The sequence below is a fragment of the Pipra filicauda genome, unplaced genomic scaffold (assembly GCF_003945595.2).
Source record: "Pipra filicauda isolate LSUMZ 115617 unplaced genomic scaffold, ASM394559v2 scaffold165_size2600900_pilon, whole genome shotgun sequence".
NCBI lineage: Eukaryota > Metazoa > Chordata > Aves > Passeriformes > Pipridae > Pipra > Pipra filicauda.
Genome location: NW_024104162.1, coordinates 719,834 through 743,834, shown reverse-complemented (window position 1 = coordinate 743,834; position 24,001 = coordinate 719,834). Strand labels below are relative to the sequence as shown.

At 48.7% G+C, this 24,001-nt stretch overlaps 1 protein-coding gene across 3 annotated transcripts in view; it reads right to left on the bottom strand.

Moving 5' to 3' along the window:
* The window catches only part of FLNB (filamin B), a 72,258-nt gene extending 53,294 nt beyond the window's left edge, over positions 1–18,964 (bottom strand). For 2 of the 3 annotated variants that reach the window (XM_027728813.2, XM_027728821.2), the window contains exon 1: positions 18,250–18,776. In XM_027728813.2, the coding sequence (XP_027584614.1) occupies positions 18,250–18,598 (349 nt within the window). In that variant the 5' untranslated portion in view covers positions 18,599–18,776. Of the gene's footprint in view, positions 1–18,249 lie in introns of all 3 variants that reach the window. The other variant, XM_027728803.2, reaches the window with a different exon arrangement.
* Between the last annotated feature and the right edge of the window lie 5,037 nt (positions 18,965–24,001).

The window sequence follows — 24,001 nt, the reverse complement described above, 5'->3', positions numbered from 1 at the left end:
GCATTGGTTTGAGGCTTGCACATTTGTTTACTCCAGTAGAGATCCCTAAACTCTACCTGGAGCACACGGTTCTTGAATTATATGACCTTCATTAGGTCTATAATTCTACAATTCAAAAAAAAAAAAAATCCAAACCAAAACCAGTGTTACAAACAAAGTTTGTGACTGGTATTTTTTGTTCATGTGCAAGTCTGCTCTGCGTTCAGATTAAGCACTACCCAAACTACAGCAATGTTCCTTAAACTCTGCCCCACAGCAGAGCTGCAAGTCATTCTCTGTTGGACAATTAGTGGAAACAAGATAAGCTACTGAAGCAGACAGCTTCCTTACTAAGTCGAGCTAGTCATACAGACTGTGGAAGTCTTGCAAAACAAATGAAAGACTGAAAGAGCAACTTCTGAGTAGTGAATTTTATTTTATTTAAATAGTTTCTTGGCTGAGGCTGCAGTCAACACAGCCTGTTTGCTGTCTCAGCAAAGTCATCTCAGAAGCTTTCCTGTTGATTTTCACATGTGGAGGTTAAACCACAACCAGTACTGATCTTTTCATCCAGCTTCTCTAAAAAGAGGTCATCCTCTTCAATTTTTATGTCTTCCCTACTTTAATTTTTGTTCTATGGGGAGAACCCAAGATGCATGGTCCTTAATACAAAACAAAGGAGCAGTATTACCAGCAGCCCTTATCCTTATTTTCAGACATGGAAGGAACTTTGTATGGCACACAAAGTTCATCTCAATTATGGATCATTTATGTAGGGACTGCAAGAATTTTAACCCTTGGTGTCTAAGTCTTGAGCATTTCCCTACCTTTAATTATTCTCACCTTACATATAGTTATACATATAGTTAAACAACTATAGCAGTTGGGGGAATGAAAAATTAAGGACTCATTAGGGCTTAATCTTCTGGAACAAAGAAAACTCCACATTGAACAGAGCTCTTCAGAAGCCTGGCTCCTGCATGCCAAACAGAAGTACACAGATGAGAGGGAGCTGAGCAAGCTGCCTAAAGAAATTCTTTGCTGAAGCATACAGTATCTGTTCACAGGCTTACTGTGCCTGCTAAAGACATTAGTGACATCCTCTGTAGGGATAATATGTCTTTAAATCAATTACAGGGGTTCCTCTGTGCTTTGAGAACATACTGTAACCATTTCCTCCAGTGACCCTTAAGCCCAGGTCCACCTCTCAGCTCCCCAGGGCTCAGCCCATCGCTTGTTGCCCAGCCACGTGCAGCCCTCACCCCCCAGAAGCACAGCTGTGCCTCCTGCCCAGAGCTGGCACCGGGCTGGCGGAACTCAGGCTGGTTCTGTGGGTTCCTGGCTGTACCCTGCCAGCCTCTAACAGCCACGTGCTCCAGCCCCATTGCACCTCTGCTTCTCAGCAGCGTGTACAGCTGGTGCTATGACCCCTAGGAGAGCTGGTCCTCAGCATCCAGCTTACCTGTGATTACCTGAATACCCTTGGGCTCATCTGCTCCCAGCTCAGCTCCTGCCCTGTGCTGGGGCACAGCCAGCACTCAGCTTCACTGACGAGCCTCAGGGACTCTGTCACCTGAGGAAATGTATCTTCAGGAAGCCTAAGTGATACACCATGTACACTTAGAGACCCACTAAGCTTTTTACAAGGTAGGTTTTCCAGAGGAGGAATGACTTTTCACTGGAGGGCTGTAAGAACAGTAACAGAGTGATGATCTGGGCACAGACAGAAGGATGGAAAAAAAATTTGGGTTTTTATTTTTTTACAAGGAGATGGAAACCATTTTCCTCTATGCTTACCAGGGTGTCTGGTTATTAAAAAAAAAAAAAAAAGTAACATGTCTTTGTGAGACACATTTAAGGATTCGAAACATTAAACATCACAATTCAGAGGTTTTTAAACTACTAAAATAGTTTTTACTTTAACTGAATTTGAAACCACTTATGTCAGAGAACTTCAGGCCACTGTTGCATCTATCACCCTGTACTGTCGACTGGTGCATGTTGGGCCTCTGGAAAGGATCTCATGAGGTGGAACTGAAAACTGAAAAAATAAGTTCAAATCTAGTCCTTTCAGTGTAGGTTTCACAAGAAAAAAAAAATCATACAGACTTTTAATATAGTAAAGAATAAAAATAATCAAACAGTGGAGCTCACAGAAGTGAAACACAGATTAAAATAGCTCTGCCCTACTTCGTAATAGGAACCCAGAGACCACTCATGTCTCACATCCAGAAGAGAAAGGCATAACACAAAGCAAGTTTAAGCCAGCAATGTAACAGCAGCAGAAACCAACCCAGCTTCTCCAAGAGAAACTCAAATCACCCAAGGGGGCGGGAAAGAGAAGTCAAGAATTTCAAAGTTAGGAATTGTTAGGGTGGGTGGGGAAAAAAGTCAAACTGCGGGTGGCTGATGATCAAATTCCTTAATACTTTCAATGTGAACACACCTAAGGTTTCTGCTGCCAGAAGAGACATATACCAAGTTACAATATGAGAAGGTAAATGCATTACTCTCATGTTCAGGAAGAGCTGCAGGCAGGTGTTAGTGCATGTCCAACCTTTGCCATGAGTGGTCCTAGGGAGCATCTCCCCTGTGAGCACCAGGAGGGCTCCACACTGCCTGCATGCTGCTGGGATGGGATTAGCAGTGAGCAAGGATGCAACAGAGAAGAATAAAAACTGCCACACTGGCTATTTCAAACTCAGCTGCTCCCTGCCAAGCAGGTCCCCACTCACAGATGCAGGACCGCAGCACAGATACCCAGCCAAGCTGGCACACAGGAATGCTGTGCTAATTATTTGAGATTCTTATTTGGGGGAAGGTGGGGGGCGGGGGGAAGAGGGAGCCTGAATGTTCAGCCTTTGTACAGCAGCAAGTTGCCATGAGTGCTGCTTTGTCCACAGCCAACCAGCCCCTCGCCAGCTTGGCGGGGCAGCCTGCCAGCACACCACCGCCACACTGACCCCAAAACCCGGCTCGGCTCCTGAACCAGCACGGCTGAGCGCCGGCAGCCGTGGGGCAGGACACATCGCCAGGAACCCCCACGCCCCACCTGCAGCTCCTGCCCAGCACATGGCTGCCGGCACAGCGCGCTCCGGGCCTGCCTCGGCACGACGCCGGCCATGGCATCATTGCCAAAACCACTGACAATGGGCCCCGCGAGCACAGTCCCTGCACCCAGCAAAGCGCATTCCCCGCTGCTGAGCTCATCCCAACGCCCCTCGGTGCTGCTGCCGGCCCCAGGGGCGGCTGAGACACCGCGGCTCCCACTTGCCTATGCCGGGGGCGGGCGGTGGAAGCGCCCTGCACCGGCACTGAACCAGCAGTTGATGTTCAATCCCCTCGATGGCAAAGATCCGCATTTCCAGTGACGAATGAGTGGCAGCTGTGTGGCAGGACAGCAGCCCCTTCGTGCTTTGCTGTTTCAAGAGAGCCCGAGCCCACAAGGGACATTCCTGCTCCCCAGGGGCTCAGGGTGATGCAGAAGACCCCCATCCTCCAGGACAGCATGGCTGGCATCATGCCAAGACCCACTGCATCAACCTCTTGGACAACAAGTGGATTGGGAAAGGCCCCAGACAGCACCTGGCACAGTGGGATGGGTTTGTAAGAAGGGCTGCAGGATAGCACTCACACAGACACACACCCAACACTGCCCCAGGGTCAGAGCCTGGAGAAGGGAAGTTCCAGAAAGCAGTGAGGACAGGGTAACACAAGGCACTCAAGTGCCAATTAATCATCCAGGAATGGGTCAGGAAGGAAAGTCCCTGCAGTGGGGCTCAAACATGCCAGAGAGTGGATTTCTGTTAAATGATGGAGGGATGGGGAAGAAAAGGGATCCTCCTGCCTTTGACACACTCTGCTGAGAAACACTTGGCTCAGCTTTTGAAACCAAGTGATTCGACACAAACTACACGTCCCTCCTCTAGGCATGAGGCAGGAGTGAAAGGGGAATGATCCTCCACAAGGTCTGTGTTCCCTATGGGTCAGTACATTTGCTGCCATGACACAGGAAGGCTTCGCCTTCCCATCAGAGCGAGCAGCTACACTTTAGTTGGCAACACCACTGGCCAATTCACAGGAAATGAGTTTCACTTTAAATAAGACATTAAAATTTTAGTCAAATGCAGAATTGTCTAAGCCTCGCATGAAATACTTGTCTAGGAGCCTGATCAACTCAAGGTTGTTATTTCATTCAGGCATGCAAACAAAAAAGTACCTCCTCATAACACATCATGTGCTTACATAACTAGAAAGCCAACTCTTCATCAGCAAGGCTGAACTGATAAAAACAACTGTAGAGTCAGAATTCGACAAGTAACACAACAAAGCAATGAATTGTCTCTGAAGTGTGAGAGTGCTGTAACCATCCCAGCAGGATTAAGGTAATCCTAAATCTCACAGGTTACTTCAGGTCTCACCAAGGTCAAAAACCTGTCTAGTTCTTGCAAAGGCCTCCCAGGAGCTGGCAGAGGCATTAGGTGACAAGCCATTAGCGCTTTGCTGTATCTCACATTACTGACGGAAGGTTACCAAGCTTTGGTGCAGAGGACAAAGGGAAGGTCCACCCTCAGCCACCAGAGTACATTGGAGATGAAAAAGTTGCAAAAGATACAGCTGGGGGAAAAAAAAAAAAATAGATGCCTCTGCGAGACCAAAGAAGCAACGAATAATCCAGAGGTTTCCAGACAGCAGAGTGACCCCTGTGTTGCTAACAGTGTGTTTACTCACACTGGGAGTAGGTCAAGATAGTTATATGAAACAGCATGTAAAATCCTGCTCAGATAAACGAGCCCATTCAGATAGGCCTGTCTAACATCTTCTGTGCAACAGACACCAGGCACAAAAGCTGCAATGGATGGACTTTCTGAAGCCAAAACCAACACATTAGAAATTATCAGAAGTGATTACTGTTTGGGGAAATCCTTGGCCACAACAGACACTAAGATTCAGTTTTTCCATTTGAAACCAGAATTGCGGTAGTGACTGTGATTCACTGTGCACAGGGCTGTTCAAAGGAAATCCCCATTCATGCAGCCCTGCACAGCTCAACCCATCTCCACACTGCAGCAGCAAAGCACAGGACTGGAGCACACTTTGTGGTCTGGGGTTGGTAACACATCAGAAAGCACCCTGCCAACTACTTTAGCTATGCAAAAGATTTGTGGTTTGTCTCAGTTTTGATAGTCTCTGATTCTGAGCACCTAACAGCACTGCTCTATGCAGGCTTGTTCTGAAGCATATAAACCCAGGTACAACGTTACAGGTGCTCTGAAGCCCTCTGCAGCTTAATGACAGTTATTCCAGAACATATCAGCAGGTCAGCTATCTCAGTCCAACCACTTCCCTGAGAAGCAACAGGAAAAGTAATTAAATGCTAACCTGCTGTGCTGGGTTTGGCTGGGCTAGAGTTAATTTTCTTCACAGTAGCTGGTATGGGGATGTGTTTTGGATTTGTGCTGAAAACCGTGTTGATAACACAGGGATGTTTTCGTTACTGCTGAGCAGCACTTACACAGAGTCAAGGCATTTTCTGCCTCTTACCCCAACAGTAAGTTGGCTGGGGGTGCACAAGAAGTTGGGAAGGGAGAGCAGACCCCCACTGACACCAGAGATATCCCATACCATATGGAGTCACGCTCAGCACAAAGCCAGAAGAAGGAGGGGGCGGATGTTTGGAGTGATGTTGCCTGTCTTCCCCAGTAACCATTACGTGTGATGGAGCCTGGCTTTCTTGGGAATGGCTGAACACCTGCCTGCCCATGGGAAGTGGTGAATGAATGCCTTGTTTTGCTTTGCTTATTAAACTGCCTTCATCTCAACCCACGAGTTTTCTCACTTCTACTCTTTCAATTCTCTCCCCCATCCTACCGGAGGGGTGTGAGTGGCGGCACGGGGCAGAGCTGCTGGCTGGGTTTAAACCACGACAAGCTGCCATACCCCCACTGCAGATAGGAACAGCCGCTTTGGAGACACCCCTCCAACATCCGAACCATTTCACCAGTTCATTTTGACATTCAGACATAGCACACCCTCCCAACACAAACACACAGCACCAGAAGCAGCCCTGCACTAACACCAGCCATCATCCTGCCTCCCAGCTCCAGCCACTGCCACAGCATTGCCACGTGAGGGCCCATCAGGAGGGGGTGACACATCTGCACATCCAGGCTGCTTTCTGCAGCCACACATCAAGTGAGGATGCTCAGGACACAGTCACTACAAGCACACGCATGGGCCAGGAAAGCACTGCTACTTTTCTCTGACCACTATGAAGATGTCTTAATGTTTCTGTGTGTAAGCCAGATAGATTTAACCCTTCATGAGCTTTCACACACAGACACCTATTCTTCCCTCCACAGAAAACCATGACCATCCCTGTGAAAGAAGGAAGGTCGTTTTCTTCCTAGAATGTAAATTCTTAAATAAAAAAATATTCAGTGTTGTACAGCCGCTTCTTGAAGGAGGAAGCTTTCCCCTCTTTCTGGGGAAACAGTGAAGTTGTTTGAACACATTTTTGTATACTTATGCAAACCAGCAGTAAACACACTTCCATCTGCAGATCACACAAGGCTGGCCCCTGCACGGTGGCGATTTCAGCCCTGTGTGTTTAACATCCCACACACGACAGCCCTGTGTTTATACAGTTTCAGCTACAAGCCGTTAACATAAGGAATAGACGCTTGGCTTGAGGCCCAGGTAATTCATCCAACGGTGGCAGCCACTATCACAGACCTCTTTTGAGAGAAGCTTTCATGAGCGGGAGAGTGGTGGTGAATCTGCAGAGGCACACTCTGCACGGGTGGTCTCTAAGCACCTTAAAGAGGACCATATGGGATTAATGGTACAGCTTGAGCACACATTAGCCCCAGCTGTGCAATGTGAGTTCATGAGACCATGTACCCCCTCCTCCCACTCAGTCACTGCACAGCAAAGCTTTGCTTCCAATGTGGGGCTTTTGCATCGCCCTGAGTAGTCCAGCAGACTCCCTTGTCTCACCCCAGCTGCCATGGGCTGGCTGGCCCCAGCCCCCAGAGCTACCCTCCTGCCCCGTAGGTCCTGTGCCATGCAAGGGCTCTGTTCAGTGGCCATCCTCCCCCTCTTCCCCCCTCCCAGGTTGCTCTTAGCAAGAGGTAGAAGCAGTTCCACTCATTTGACACCATCAGCCTAATCCAACTTTGTTGGGAGCTGCTCAGCCGTAACAGGCTCTGGATGCTAACAGCATTTCCAAACCAGCCAGCACTCAGAGGGATACCACCTTTCCTCTCCAGAGGCTGGACTTCAAATCTTCCAACTAAAGGCTTCACACGAGTCTTTCCAAACTTCACAAGCTTGCAGCTCTCCCTAGTCTTCAGGGACAGCACTCCACCACACGTATGCTGACCAAGCAGGGTGCAGGCAATTACCCAAATCCTCACCAGCTGCAAGATCTCATTTTTAATCTGCAGTCTCACATTGTTCACATTTGCAAGCCTATTGTATTTCACATTTTTAACACAGCACACAAAAATAAAGCACTCGCTCTAGGGGCAATTTTTCTAGAGTTGGAATAGTTGCAGTAACATCACAAGCTATGCTGCTCTGTCTGATCTCCCATACCTCTTCCAGTTGCCTACCAGGTTTGGTACAGCATTAGGCCACCTCATTTGTTAGCAATTCCTCCATTCTGCAGTGAAAAAATGTTTAGTAGCATGCTATTACCTATACCCAGACAGAACAAGAGCCCCATAGGTGTTTATCTTGCTCCTAGATGAATACTGGGCTGCTTCTCTCAGCTTCTACATTTGAGCTTGAATATTCTTGCTGTCCAGGTAATGCTTCAGGAGCCTGAGTTACTTTTCTTACAGGTAGAGTAAGAAATATTGTGCAGCTTGTTAATGCCTATGTTTAAGTAATAAAGCTGGTTAATTAAAATATTTGAGCTTCCTCTACCTTAGGCAGTGCTTTCAAACAATAGCTGCAGCACTTTGTGTGAAGCAGTTCATTTTTTCTCTTTGCCATTAGAACTCGTCAAAGGGACATAGTTTTCTTATTTATCTATATCAGAAGAAGTATTTCTTCACTCTTAAATATTGAACTCCGAGCTAGGCTACAAAACCACAGCAAAATTTGAAGTGGATTTGTTGAAGTAGGGTTTTATGCCACTAACTTCAGGAGGCTTCCCTAGTTGAGTCCAATGCTGTTCAGCAGAGCTTTCCATCCAGGACACGCCAGACATTTCCACTGTTTCCAGGGCCTGAACTAGCAGCTCCTCACTGAAGTCTGCTGCTCATGCTGCTTTCACAGCACAGTAAACCACCTCCATGAGATGACCCTCACAGAGCAGCTCCAAACTGCTTCCTTCCAGAAATCAGGACATAGGGATATACTCAGGTGAGGATCCTGACGGCAATGCAGTTAATTCTCTGGGACAAGGGCATTGCAATACCCTTGTCCAGGAGTTCCACATGCTCCTATCCCTATAACTGCAGATGTCTGCAAGTCATTAGCATGCTCAGCAATGCTGACTGAGCAGCCACGGATCATCCGGTGTGACAGCACCAAGGGCAGTGCTGAGCCACCCCGCTGTACAGTGGCTGTAAGCTGAATGCAATCAGGGCTTCTTCACTCATGGTTTTGGGGAGAGCCTGAACCACTGGAAGACTATCTCAAGCTCTTCTAACTTTTTTGGATGCACAAAATATAAGTGGCTACCTGGGAGCTGCGCCTGCTTCTGCGTGGCCCTGGGGAGCCCTGGGGTACACTGCAGCTCAGGGCCACGGGGATCTGCAGGCACTCCTGGGTAGCCTGACTTTGTGGCCTCTCAAGTGGACATCTCACTTGGTCTTTGCTGACTTGGTGGAGCTGGCAATCCTCGCTCTTGCTCAGCACTCAGGTGAGGCCAGGGAAGTACTATTATTATAGGAGCTGGTTTATCAACATGTGGCCAAGCTTTGCCAGCCAGGGTCTTCTCCAACAGCAGCTGCACTGGGTGGTCACAAGTCACCTTCCTCCCTTTGGCCACCCATGTTTGATGTAGCTGCTCAGTTGTCCAGCATATATGCTGCATCCTCTGTTAAGAGCAACAAACTCACTTCAGCCAGCACAAGGATAGCACAGGGCTACATGATCACAAAGCATTGAGAGCATTAAGATGGCACGACTATAGAGAATCCCATGGTCCCAGTTTAAAAGCCTACATGTCCTGACTTATGACAGCCGCAACGTCCAGCACTGCTGAGCCTGGGCTGGGGCACTGGAAGTCACTGCCCTTTCAAGTATCACCACGAATTTTCCTGGCAGTCACCAGCCTAGTGTTTCTACTTCTTCATAGCATTTTTACCACATGCCTAAAAGAGTTACCAAAAGAAATAATCCCCAGAGACTACTAAAGCTGTTTCTATTTGACTTTTAATTAGATCATTGATCTTGCTCCAGCGGTTACATGAGCTATCGGATATTTGCATGCAGCCACACTGTTAATCAACAGCCGGAACAAAGCTGAAACAACACGATTAGCATCCCCAGTCTTCCCACAGCCTGTATGTTAAGTTTGCTCAGACACCAATTCTTCCCCCGCAAGGGAATTTGATAACAAGCCATGGCTGAGCAAGCGACAACTGCTCAGAGCACCACCGCAACTGGAGTGACACCAGCAAACAGTAGCTCTGCAGGAGCACCCAGGTGCTGGAGCAGGCTCACAGGTGTCTGGGCTTCAGATTATTTGGGAGACTGACAGAATTACTAAGCAGAATTACTTACAGTCTTGCAGAGAAAAGGAAACCCTGCAGAAATTCACTGTCTAGTTGTGATGGTGAGGTAACACTTGATATCTTGCACCATCAAAACGACAGTTAGACACCAATTTTGTTTAGCAAGCCAGCGTTTCCTGTTCTGTAGCAAGGATCAAAAGCAGACAGATTAATCCAAGATTTGTGTCTCACACTATGACAGATACAAGGTGTATTTGTTATACTGCCAGTTCCCAGCAAGAAAAATGCAAAGACAATTGCAGGATCCTGCACACACCCCTCAGCTCAGGCTCTTCACTTCTGCAGTTCAAGACCAGGGCGACCTGCTCCTATCGCTCACCTTATAACAAGGGGAGGATCTGCAAAAAGGTAAACTTCACCTCCAAGATGTATCTGTCAGTGTTTTAGCACCGAGACCTAAACCAAGACCTGGCTTGCCAGTATTTGCCTATGGAAAGTCCACTAAAACTGCTGCACCTACTACTGCAAGGTTGTTGTGAGAAAAGGGAATGCAAAACAGTTAATTACACCAATTAAAGGAAGCATAGATAGAGCATGTTAGTATCTAGCCAAGGGGAACAGTATTTCCTCTTCTGTGTTTGAATAACCTTCAGATGCACATATCATGAGTGTTTGCTCAGCATAGCTCTGTATGCCCTGCCTTCTGCTGCAGGGCTCCAGAGCAGACTTTTCAAAGCTGTGTACACAACACAGCTCACCAGTTGCCACCTACAGCTGATTTTGGGCCCACCAACCACGAGAGTGCCCTTTCATATAGGCTCAGAAATACAGACACATACGTTGTCTCCTCCCAAGAGCAACCACAGACTAATCAAAAGCAGTAGACAGCCACAAGCATACAGGGTAGCCCAAAATTGCCGTAGGCTGCAAGCCATGGAGGAGAGCAGCCACCAGCATCCTACTCCCAGGTCAGGCTCAGGCAGCCCCCAGGTCCAGATGTGCTCACAGCACCCATGCAAAGCACAGGAGCTGGCATTTCAGAGCAGCTTTTAACAGCTCAGCCCAGAGCTCATTGCACAGGTTTCAGCACAGAGAGCTGAAACCCCAGATTTCAGCACAAAAAGCGGATGGAAGCACACTGGCCATGGGCTAGCAGGAAGGGTGGCTCCACTGCTTTCAGCTGCTGCTCCGCAGCAGAGTGGCTGTGCAGAGGGATGTGGTCAGTGTCACAAGTGCCTGCACCCCACCCAGGCAAGCAGGAGGCAGCAAGAGCCACCCTGGCAGCGTGGGGAGAGCAGAGGGCAGCTGACAGCCTCTGCCTGGCTGCTCAGCACAGCACCCACGCCATGCCAGCACCACCCACAGCAATGAGCGTGGGCGACACTGGGACGTGCTGCTGAGACAGCCCTTGCCCAATTTGTCCCTCTCAGCAGGCAGCCTGGGTGTCAGCATGGCAGCCTGTGCCCACCGTCACCCCCAGAGGACCCATCGTTTGGGAGCTGTGCTGCCACGCAGCCTGGCCAGCTCATGCTGCAGTAATTCAATGCACTGACAAATAAATGCGTCATGATTTATGGCATGGCCTGAAGCAAGGGAGAAGGAGCCACAGCCCATGATGTCATTGCAGCCCACAGTGATTTTTGTGCTGTTACTGGGTAACATTGGCAGGAGAGTTCATGCAACCTGCTGCTGCTGCTAGATGAAAACAGCTTGTCCCTTTGCAAGAAAGGCCCCAGCCTGGATGACCAAAGCTCTGCCACTACCAACTTACCAGCCTGATCAGTAAAACTTGCTATATTTCAGTGACCCAGAGAAATTAACTCTGAAGGTAACTGCTGAATTTATGTTTTATAAAGTTAGAGACTGCCTCCTGTATTTACTGATTCCTTCCCATTAGATTAGTTGTCTACTTCTACGGGTTGTAAGGAAGGAGGATCATCACCTCTGACTCAGGGGAAGCATCTCACTAGCAACCAGACAGTGCAGCTGTATGTGTGGCCACTCTTTTCAGACAGTTTAAAGAGACGTGGCTTCTTTCAAGGGCAGTATCAGCAGGGGGTCCAAGCAACCCCAACCCATCACACCAGGGGACACAGGATTCAGCTGCTCCACCCTCTGCCCACCCTCAGGCAGCCCAGGGCAGTGTCTGCTGGGTTACTCAGCACAAGGGAGGATGTGTCAGGCAACCCTTGCTTCCCCAGGAACTTGAGCAAAGCTTTGTTTGGCTGCTGTTTGAAGTGGCCTAGCTTGTTCTCACTAACACAAAAAATCCGGTTTATTCTTGCAGTGGTTGTGTTACCGTTGCCATGTACCACCACAGTAGGAACTAGACATTGCATACATCTCACTACAGATGTTAGACAACTGCTTACAGCAGAATGGTGCTTACACAAGGAATTGCAATCCATTAGCTGAAGCTCACCGCAGCAGATACAATCCTCACTATGATGTACCAGATACTATGTAGACACCTTCAAAACTCAAAGTTAGTTGCAGGAGGGACAGAAAGCCAAACTAACAGGTTAGCGAACACATCAGAGTCCAGAGAACCATCTGGTTAAGATACAAACATACACTTAGTGCAAAGCTTTTGAGTACAGGACTAGGATTTATCTCCTAATGATGACCTTGAAGAAAGTCCTCCCTATTAGATTACAGAGCACTGGTTCCTCCTCAGGAGGAACACAAACAGGCAGATTGCAAGCTACAAAAACTTTTGCCTTGTGGGGAAAAAAATCAGCACCAAGTCCCCAGAAGCAAGGCCTGGGGGAAAAACCTCATTAGAGCTTCATTGCATTACTCCAAATCAACAGGCAGAGCTCACTTAGCCCATTGCACAGAACCTCGAATCTCAGCTGACAACTCTGAACCTGAGGTCAAGTTCCTAGGAAAAGCAAGGGTAGCTCCACTCACCCCACTCGGTGGGTGGTTTCAAGAGGGTGGGTGAGTATCCACCTCTACCACACACACATACATCTACAGCAATCAAGAGCAGATACAGAAGCAGATAGCACAAGTTTCACAGATACAGTATTTTCATGAAAACTGCTACGCTTATTTCCCCAAACGCTACCACTATTTGCATTAATTCAACCTGCAACAAAACAAAGCAGCGCCATACCTTGAAGGCTGTAGCAGACTGCTCAGATCTCCTTATAAGGGTGGGCAGTGTCTTCCCCTAGCCTTTTCTACATATATTTTTTTTGGATTCTTCCCCTAACAGTTAACATTCAGCTACACAGCATTTCCTTCCTCCATAAGAGACACACTTGGTCTGATATCTGATTCTGTTTTTCTTGCCACATCCAAGCAGACTGCAGCTACCAATCCTCACATACTTCCACCCACAGGTACCTACAGGTTTCTCTACAGAAAGCCTGGCTGCCTCACCAACAGCCAGAGTCAGGCTTAATGCTCTGTAAGCAAGAGCTACTGTGACAGGCTCCTCGGGCACACTGTACCAAGCCCTAATAGAGCCAAACCCCAGGCTCTGCATCTCTTTTACTGCAATGACTTACAGGCCAGGTGCCACATTCATGAGCTGAGTATCATGCCAGGCAGTAAAGGAACACAGATCCAATTGATGCTGGCAGCTGGGACCTGGTGTCACAGCACAGCAGAGGTTTGTTCACACCAGCATTACCTGCAACACACTCTCACTCTGGTGAGCTTGCATGCGTTAGTGGTCTAAACTCGGCAAACCCTTGTTCAGGGCCCAAACTAGCTGCACATCAAAGTCTGTTTCTGAGGGGCAGAGAGAAAACAGAATTCCTCTGCAGCCTGGGGGATTCAGAGACCATTGTTTTACTTCCCATTGCTTGAAGCAGACACAGAACAATGCTGGCAACATAGCAGCACGGCCACACACAGGGCTAACCACCTTCTTAGATTCCAGTTGCAGGCTAGAAAAGAGTTATCGTAACCCATTTAGATTTAAACATCCCCATGTAAGTCAATACAGGACATGGCATTAGAATATGGAGCAGTTAAGACTTCAGTCCTTCTTGAATAGCTGGCATAGCTTTCAGTGCCTTAAATAAAAAGCTGTTTAGCACATTAGTCTAACTGGCCCCAAGTAATTTTACTGAAGTTTGATCACTTTACAAGTTTCCGCTCATATGTAAAAGAATGCAAGAACAGTCTGTGTAAGCTACCTTAAAGTTTCCTGTAACTTGGAACTAATACTTCAGCCAAAGGCACTTTTTCATTAGACCAGCAGTCTAACTGAAACAGAAGGTCCTGAGGAGACCAAGCACCCTCTGAAGCTGAAGCCCCCTCCAGTCTCCAGCAGTGATGTCCACTGCCAGTCTTGTCAAAATTTTTGACTCTCGTCAAAAATTATTTTCAAGGGGAAGGATTAAGTGTCACATTTCCAAGAAGCACAAATCTGCTTCCAAGATACACTGGATATTTTCCAGAAAACAGCCTCCAGGGAAGTCACAGATAAGTGGCAGACAAAATGCAAGTGTATTTTGACTACCTCCTTATGATGTGTTAATAGAACATGAGTGAGACAGAAGGGCCCCTAAATGTACACAGGCTGAAAACACCTTTTTTTTTTTTCAGTTTTCAAGGACCTAGCTTTAGGTGTTACAGGACAACACATTCACCAAGTTTTAGGAGACACTAGTTTTCCTCTAGAAATGTAAAGTTTGTTTTATCATCCTTTAGTGTATCAACAATCTAGGAAAGAAAGTTGGTTTTCAATCATTTTCCTAAAATGAGATTTCCATAAGGTACTCAGACTCACAGGTCAAGATACTTTCACCTCTAGTGCATGCTGGAGGTCTGCACTATAGACCACAGTGAGTGCATCAAGTACTTGGTCATTAACCAAAACCCCACCCCGCACACAGGTTAGGCTTGGTCAGAGACAGCCCTTCCAGAAATACTCCTGCAGCTGAGACATGCCAAGACCACCAAAGTATCCACGAGGCAAGTACCAACAGACCACGATTATAACCCCATCGTCTCCTCATCCATCGCCTTCCTGGCATAGCTCAACTCCCTGCAGGCACTGCCATGGCACTCAGGACCACCACAAAGACAAATCTGAAAACAAACCACACAGCTGTAACCAAGGCCAGTACCAGATCCTAGTGCCAAGGCAGCGGACCTGCCACTGCCCATCCACTTACTTGCACCACCACATGACATCCTGCTGTTGCAAGGCAAGCCAGATCAGCTCACTTACCTGGTGAATGTGCAATCTAGCAGAGAAACCACATTTTTCAGTTTGATGAGTCTGATTCTGGCAGCCCAAGACTGCAGTTTTATCGAACAAGCCAGCTTGGCATCCATCCCACCTCTGCCAGTGACACGAGGCTGCTGGGCGAGCAGTAGCCAAGAGAACACTGTCAACAGGCACTGAGCAGCATCAGAGTACACTCCTAGGACGTGCTGGCTGCAAGCTTGTGGGTAACTTGGCAGGTCACAGCCCAAAACCTCTTGCTAGGCTTCAGACACCCAACTCCTCTGTTTCTAAGCTAAATCAGTTGACTCCTACTGCCAGTTATCAGGATTTCTAGGGACAAGCTCAGTGCCAAATAAGCTTCACCCCCCTCCCTTCTCTGCTAAGCAATCTGTAGAGTCGATCAGCCCCTTCAGCCAAGAGCAAAGCCCTTGTGCTCCACATTCCTGGCATCCTACTCTCAGTGCCTGTCATGCCACATGCCACTCAGCACCCAGGAATCTGCAATTATCTCAGTCTAGCAGACAAGGAAAAAAGCTAGACTTAACATTTGTTAACACTTCAGCAGCACAGCAGCCACCTCATGTTGAGCAGAAGGTTCCATGAAGTCACCTGCCCCCAGGAGCAACTCTTTCAGAGCGTTCAGTCCCATCCTTGCTGGATGGCACAAAGCACCCATGTCCTTCATGGCCTTTTTTACAGTAGATCACACATGCACTCAAACTTGCACTGAAGGAACTTCATGCCTAGAAGAAAAGCTTCCTGAAACTACCAAAAGACTCTGAGCAGACACTAAACAAGGGGTAACAAGAGTAGGAGAGGTTGGGCTGCTAATGTGCATCCAGAAAGGGTTGTGGTCAAACACTGTAAATTAAACTGAGTTCTCTGTGTATAAGCAGACTTATTTTAAATGGACAAACACTGAACACCAAAAGCTTGCTACTGAAAAGGTTTAGTGTGGTTGTAGTATAGCAGCGGTAGCTGAGCCATAATACATGGGTTCCAAAATGTTCCTGGAAGTTAAATAATAACTGGAACAGGCACTGCATCCACTCAGCAGAGGTCTGATGGCATTATTAATGCCAGAAATCCAGCAGGCGCAGCTGTCAGGTTTTCCCTGTTGATTTGGCCCAGAGCTGGCCCTAAACACCAACATGGTCATAAAAGTTCTCCACCTAAAGCCTTTACTGGTTTCTTTTTTTCACTTTAGCTCCAGGACCTGCAATGGTCCTGGTTTTGTTCAGCAATACAAAAGAGACTAAACAATAGAAACAAAAAGAAAGCTCCAAGTTCTTCAGAACCTGCAGGGAGAATCACAGCAGGAACAGGTAGTGATCCCAGCAGATGCTGTGCCTGCAGGAAAGATGCTGAGAGCTTCAGCCCTTCAACCCAATGGACCACTGCAAGGCTCACTTGGAACATCATTTTGGAAAGGACATTCAGGATGTTTTTTCAGGACTGGCTCAGTTTATCCAGGATGGACTGCACAGTAGAGCTCCTGTGCTACCTCCTGGCTCCAGCACGGGTAGCAGAGCATGGATAGGCTGTATATCCCTTCATGCAGAGGCTGGGACATGGCAAAGGTGCTACTAGTCATAGTCATTCCATTCTGCCAAAGTTTCAAGTTTTGTCAGGGTTTGTTTAGGTTTTTGGTTTTTCTGTTTTTTTTTAATAGCCAACACAATGCAAGTAAGCTGCAAAACAATTAGATGTGTCTTAAATGATTACAGCCATCCTGCAGCGCAGCCTAATCCTGTAAGGGAGCTGTGCTGCTGCAGCAGTGTTTCTAAAAAGGAAGTCACTGGAAGCCAGACCTGGCTGGACTAACCTTGATCTCTCAAAACCACAGCCGTCGGGAAGTCCCACAGACAAATAGGAAGGCAGTTGGAGCAGCAACATTCTTCTAGAGTAAACAATATAATAAGAAAGGAGCGCTGGCCTGGTGTTTGTGTTGTGGCTGTAAGGAGCCAGTCCAGCAGCTGCCACAGGAAGGTGAGATCCGATGTTAGCAAAAGCTCAGCCCAGGAGCCAGCAGCTGCAACTCGAACCCCACCGTGTGAGAAGGGAATTCATCTCTAAGTAAATAATTAGCACCAACTCCATTCCCAGCTGCAAGTACGTTCACTGTTCTACCCTGGCAGGATAATCAGCCGCTCGGGACACAGACTACTCACTTCTACTTGTCCAAAGCTGCTTTTACACATTTGTAGAGTACCCAGCCACTCCACCTAGCCATGGGTTTCCAGAGGGGGGTAGGTCTCCCCCAAACTGCAGAAGTTTCTATTTTCTTGTTATTGTTGCTGAATCCTTTGAAGGGAAACAGCTTTCACCTTGGCCAAGAGTTTTAGACAACTGAGGAGAGCTGCACTCACCGAAATTCAGCTGTGCAATTCATCGTGGCCAGAGTCATCAGGAGGTAGTAGTTAGAATTATCTGGCAAAGAGCTAGAAAAGACAGTCACATTCCTTCCCAGAGATCTCTCAGGCATTCAAATTACTGCTTTGCAGACTACGTTGTGGCCACACCTGAGCTATTCCCAAAACGGTCACCGCATGCATTCCTGAGGGATCTGAAATCTGACGTGCATGCCAGCAGCTTTCGTTTCCTGTGCAAGCTACCAGTTATCTACCAGTATGGCACGGACGGGCAAATCTCATGCCAGCCAGGGTGGCGGTACCTCAGAGCACCCATTGCCTAGGGTCAGCAGGGTTCCTTGTACATTTCCTACCCTAACCTACCGCAGCAGAAAGATTGAGGAGAAAGTGCAATCCTGTTCAAAAGCTGCAACTGTGCTTAGGCAAGCATCAATGCTAATCTGAACACTGGCATCATCTACTGGGCTGCGGTGAGCAAAAAAAAGTCTCCTCACTCTCCTGTACTACCTACGGCAGCAGCTATCTCCGCACAGCTGTGAGAGTCTGGCTCCAGCACTCTGCCAGAGCCCACGTACGCCCGGCTAAGGCAGGCATCGCCCCAGTCCCATCTCCTGCCGGGCTGCTGGAGGGGTCAGAGCCTGGGGAAACTGGCTACACAAGGAGAGAACGTGCTCTAGCATTGGCTTTCTTCAGGAAAGACCAGAAAGCAAAGCCTCACCTATGAAGTAGCGACCAAGAGAGACGCTGAGGAGCACAGGAGCGCATTGCCGGCTCCGGCAGCCGGGCTGTGCAGCCCCACGGCACAAACAGCACTGCCAGCCCCGACAGTCGGGCTGCGGGGCAGCCTCACGGCAAACACAGCTCTTTAAGGACAGAAGCTGCAGCAACCCCTCAGCTTCCGAGCCTCCACCACCCTGAGCCCGTCACGGCTCCCCAGCCAAAGGTCCGGCGCAGGAAAAAAACACAATAAAATGAGAAAACAACAAAAGCCGCCCGCCGGAGACGCACTCACCGATGGAGACCAGCTTGATGCTCTCCCGCTCCAGGAACTCGAGGGCCACCGAGACGTTCTCCAGCTGCATCTGGCGGAAGGTGGGCCGCTGGTGGTACTTGCGGTACATGCGCTTCTGGCTGAGCACCTCCAGCAGCGCGATCAGCCGCAGCCCGTCGCTCAGGTCATGCTGCAGGTTCCCGATGCGCTTGTTGACGCAGCGCAGGTGCTCGTTGCACCAGCGGGTGAAGGTGTTCTGCTGGATCCGCTTCCACGGCGCGTCCTCCGCCAGGTCCTTCTCGGTGGCCGGCATCTCGCCGTCGGGATCGGCCGCTCTGCGCCCGCCCTGGCCCCGCGCCTGCGTGCTCATGGCCGGCCCCGCTCCGCCTCCTCGGCCCGCTGCGCTCCGCCCGCGCCCCGCCCGGCCGCGCCCGCCCGCCTGCGGGGAGGGAGGGAAGGGAGTGAAGGAGTGAGGGAGTGCGGCGCTCCGCGGCCGCCCCGCTGCTGGATGCTGCGACCGCTCCTCCTGCTGCCGCCGCCGCCCCCGCTGCCCCGGCCCGCCCGCTCCGCGCTGCGCCGCCGCTCCCCGGCTCTGCGCGGCCCCGCGCCGCCGCCCGGCTTTATCCGCCGGGAGCGGCACGCCCTCGGCCGCATCAGCCTCCCGCGCCCCGCCGCACCGGGCAGGGCTGGGCTGTGGGCTGGGTTGGGCTGGGTTGGAAGAGCCTTTGGAGGAACAGGGTCCCCGCTGCGCCGACCCTCACCTGGCCGAGGCGCCGGGCGGGGTCGGGGCGCGGCCCCGGGGCACCGTTGCACGGCCGGCACCGCGGCACGGCCGGGAGCGCGACCCCCTGGCACCGGGGCACGGGCGGGAGCGCAGCTGGCCTGGCGCTAGTGCCCGGACGGGGTACAGCCCCCTCACCCCACAGACACAACTAAGCCCCGCAGTGGGAACAGGAGCGCAGCCCCCGACCCACCCGCGCACCCCCACCACAGCCTCTCTCGGGCAGGTCAGGCCACCGGCCGGGTGACGGCCAGGGGTAGAGGCAGCCGTGGGTGGGTGACCCAGCGCCAGGGTCGGCAGATCCCGGGCTCTGGGCTGGGGGGATTTCATTCTGCACAGTCCGGGTGAGGGGAGGCCGAGGGTGCTCGCACGAGATGCGGTTCTGCGAAAGAAGAGCAACCGCTCTGCCGACACACACGATTCTATGGGCCATTTGAAGAAAATAAAAACTTCTAAAAGCAGTCAGTTAAGGCTTGAATTCTGGGGGGTTCTCCCCCACTTTTGTGACTGATTTCCTGGCGCGCCACTCCCTGCTGACCTACAAGACTGTGACTCATTTAACGACAGCAGAGTCAACAGAACTACTCCAGCTGCCGTTGCTACATGCTGGGTTTGTGCAGGCCGCCGGGACATCTCATGACATTTACTGGGTCAGTGAAAGCTGTGGTGAGGTGTCCCTCCGTGTCCCTGCCCCGAGGGAAGCTTGTGCCCACCTGCTCACCCTCTCCTTGGAGTCCGATCTTGCACACACTTACAGTCTTGGCTTTGCTACCAGGAGCTGCTCCACAAATTCAAGCGATGTGTGTATCTATTTACATCAAGGCTGCCACACTGAAAAGTGCAGGATTCTGTCAGAGAAAACAAATCCATTAAGACACAGTCAATAAAGTCTAACTTAATTATATTACTATAGCCACTCTCAGCTGAAATTGGAATACAGATTTCTAATTATTTTCTTTCAAGGGTTTTATTTTAATGCATCCCCTAAAGCGTGACACTGTAGTTTCTCTCCAGTGATCTAACAGGTCATTTCCCCAGACTAAGTTATATTAGTTTCATTTGTTGACAATAAAATAAGAAGAAAATATGAAGGTGAGGTAAAGTGAGAGTTATGCCTAAACTTCCATTGTTCCCCAACCAGCATTGCCTCCTGTTTTAAAACTATCAAAGATATTGGAGATCAGATTCATTACACCAAAATATTGAGGTGTATCTCATGTCATAGCAGCCACTGCCCTTTCCTCAAATTACTGAGCCAAGCAGCAGGAAGGATTCAAATAAAAACTGACTTTAACTGAGGTATTGTTTTTACACAGCAAAACCAGGGACAGGGCATAGAGATGCCGCAGCCAGGGCAGGCTGTGCCTCTAAGAGCAGCTCTCTGCTGTCAGCACAGGCTGGTCCAGCCCAGGGGAAAGCAGCCTGGAAACATGGAGATGAGTCTTTTCTCAAGGGTTTTTCTCCCATCATCCTATACTTCATCTTTAATAGGTGCTAATTGCTTATTGACTTTGGCCTGGGTTGGGACTCCTTAGCAACCGTTCCACATCCGGATTAGCTGATTGCTTATAACATTTTAATTTCCTTTCCACTCCCACACCTAGTAATGCGCACTCTCTTTAATATCATTTTGTGCCCATGCCACACTGAAATTGGAAGCTTCAGACATTTCTGTAAGAAAAGAAGCGAGTAGACATTAAACAGGGAAAAGGCAGAATTAGTATCAGGACCTCTATTTTTAGCTTAAATATTTAGTTAAAATTTTCAATAAATTTTTTCCATAGATTCAGCAAAGAAAATTTTCATCCTATGTATTGTGCAACAACATGCTGTGCACATATTGGGATGGCAGTTTCTTTGAGTGAGTTTGCACCACTCCATCCATCCATCCATCCCATCAGAAGCACTAAGGCACAAAACCAGATGTGAAGTGCTCAGCAAAGTTCTGGCACAGACATGCAAGCCCAGCTCACCCTGCCAGCCTTGGGAGAAGGGCAGTATCACAGTCAGGACTGTTGCTGCTCGGGACAGCGTGAGGTCGGTGGGATACTGGTGGTCTGGATGCAGCAGCCCACGTCGCAGCAGCCCATGTCACATCTGCCCTTCCCTGCACATCACAGGGCTTTTGAACAGAATTCAGCCTTTTGCATCCTGATTGCTTTCAGGATTATTGGAAAACAAAGACTGCTTTATGGGAAGAGAATGAAAAAAAGCAGAATAACTTCTGCTCTGAGGAACATATCTTGTTTCCTTCCTTCCTTTCCAGTCACAGATGACCCTCAGAGCTATGATCTGATCAATGTTTCTGGTTGACAGGCAGCAGAGAGAGGCAGCCCCTGTGTGCACCCCATCACCTGCCTGGCTGTCTGAGATCAAGAGAGGTGCCCTGTCTGGGACCTGCCAGGCCCCAAGTGTGATATCCAGTGATGGCAGCAACTGCTGTGCTGGGCATCAATGCCTTGTCCTCACCCACCAATAAGAGAGTCTGCCTGTACTGCTCTGTGATCGAATTCTTCTTGGGGTCACAATCAACCTGAAAAGCCACATTTCCTTTGAAATGAAGTTGGAAAACACTTTAGCACAAGTGAACCTGTGTTTCAAGTTTCATCAGGAGGCAGAGAAGTAAAAACAAGCTAAGCCATGAATCTGTACTTGCTGGAATAACGTCTTGGTACTGTATATTATTACAAATGAACTAATGTATGCCTTGCAGAAATACCTTATGTGTATATTTATATGAGTAGATGTTTGTGTGGATGTATGTATATAGGCAGAAAGGGAGGGAGATTTCAACACTGGGGTGGATACTTTTTTCATTTGATTTGTCTTCTATGACAAGGATCTTTCCATCCCACTCTTCCTTTGTTCACTAGATGCAGATATAAGGAAGGAAGAACACTGTCATTGCTTTTTTGGTTCTGCTTAAGCACTTGCAAAAACACAGCAATGAATTTTTTCCACTGTTTTAAAAATACTCTTCCTCTATGGTCAGTCACTGCAAGGCTGGGTTTAAAAAGACCCTGTTTAATTCAGCAGCAGAGGGCTTCCACTGCCACACACTCACAGTTTTATCATGGAACTGCTCAGAATATATGCTGTGTTTGAAAGTACAGCCTTGACAAATGGCATGAATTGCAAGGGCAATTACTTATTGCATTTTAGCAAAAAGACACTGCAGAATGTTTCTCAAACCAGAATATGGCATTAGGCTCCCTGAATTTACAGGGAGCTGCTTTGTTGGCAGGAATAAAAAAAATTAGGAGCATAGTTTAAACTGTAAAGGTAAATAAAGGTTGGTTGGCCTTTACAGGTCTGCTGCTGCTCTTACTGGGATCTGTGATAATCCTTAATGAAAATTTAATCTCAGCACAGATTATTTATCATATCGTCCAGGGCCCTGGGACTGTAGCATGGGACTCCACAGTGGACATTTGCCATTAGTTTTTTGGAGCATCCTAATAGCAGAGGGAAATGGCAGCCCTGACTCTGGCTGTTTCACTGAGGAAAGGTCTGTTGAAGCCTGGCTTGCAAAAGCAGAAGGGTGTGGGGAGCAGGCCCCCGCTGACATCAGTGGACAGGCAGCGCAGATGGGGTGACTAATGAAGTCGGGACTGCTTCGGGGTAATTAACTTGTCAGAGTCTCATGTGATGATTTGTTCTTGGATTCTTCCAAGTCATGGGCCATATATGAAAGATCCCGGCCATTTGGGACGTTGTACATGCTCTCTGCTTGACGCATTGTTCAGCAACAGCTTGCTTTGATTGTAAGAAGACAAGAATCAGAATTAATATCAACCCAATCTGCACAGTTTTCTCAGAGCAGAATCAGCCACGGCTGAGCATTCAGGCTGAGTCTTCCCAGATGGAAGGGCTTTTCTCTGCCATTGGCAGATCGTGGTTCAGTTATCACCTCTCTGAGGATCTGTGCAACTAGAAAGGTTATCTTTCAGAGATTTCAGTGGAGCTGCTAATACACGAGGAGCAATGATTTCTTTCCCCCACACTACAAGTAACCCCATAGAAATGACTTGGAAGCTGCATCATGTCTCAGCAGAAATGTGTAGTGAAAAACCAGCAAGATGCCTCCATCCTTTCCAAAGGTTTCTGTCAAAACTGCAGCACACTGAGGGTTCATACCCTGGGGCTGACAAAACTTGGGAATTGTCAGGGCACTGGCTTGGAAAAAGGATAACTGGGCCATGTGCTATAGCACCCGGGTAGCTTTAGAAATTTATCAGGAGATTTTAAATATTTATAATTTTTTGGCACATAATAGCCTTATCCAAACACAGGACAGCATTGTGCATTAAAACAAAAGCCATGCACAACAAATGCCATAAAATAAATTGTAGCACATTCAAACCAGTGTGCAGATGCTAATCCTCACAGCCTGCGGGGCAGCTCATCCGCTAACCCAGCACCCAGCCAGTAACGCTAAAGACAGAGCAGCTGAGGCTCACAGTAGTTAAAGGTTTGCTTTTTCAGAAGCCGCAGGCACTGTAACACGATGGGATTTCATGACTAAGTGACCATAAATGGCAGTGCCGCACAGCTGGCAGCACCGCTCCTGGCTCAGCACCACAGCCGGGTCCCCGGGAGCAGCACCCAGCCTGCCGCGTCAGAGGTTTCCAAACACTCCGCACATTTTCTTCACCCGTTACACTATTTACTGGGTTCTGAAAGACAATAGAGGTGTTTCTTCTCGATTGATGAAGCAGTCATTAAGCCTCTCCTTTCGTTACCATGATCTCTACCAAGCGAAGCAAAACCGAGACAAGCCATTCAAGTCAAAGCATGAATCCCATGGATTGCGTCATGGATTGCATTTTCCTTATTCAGCTATATGGAAGGCAAAGAAGCTCTGCATTATACAAATACTGGCTGGGGCATTTGATACAACTTGTTCTGAGTTTTTCCATCTTCTTTTTCCTCCTACCTCTGTTACCCAGGGAAGACAGCAATATGAGGGTATGCAGCAAAAGTTTGGTCCAA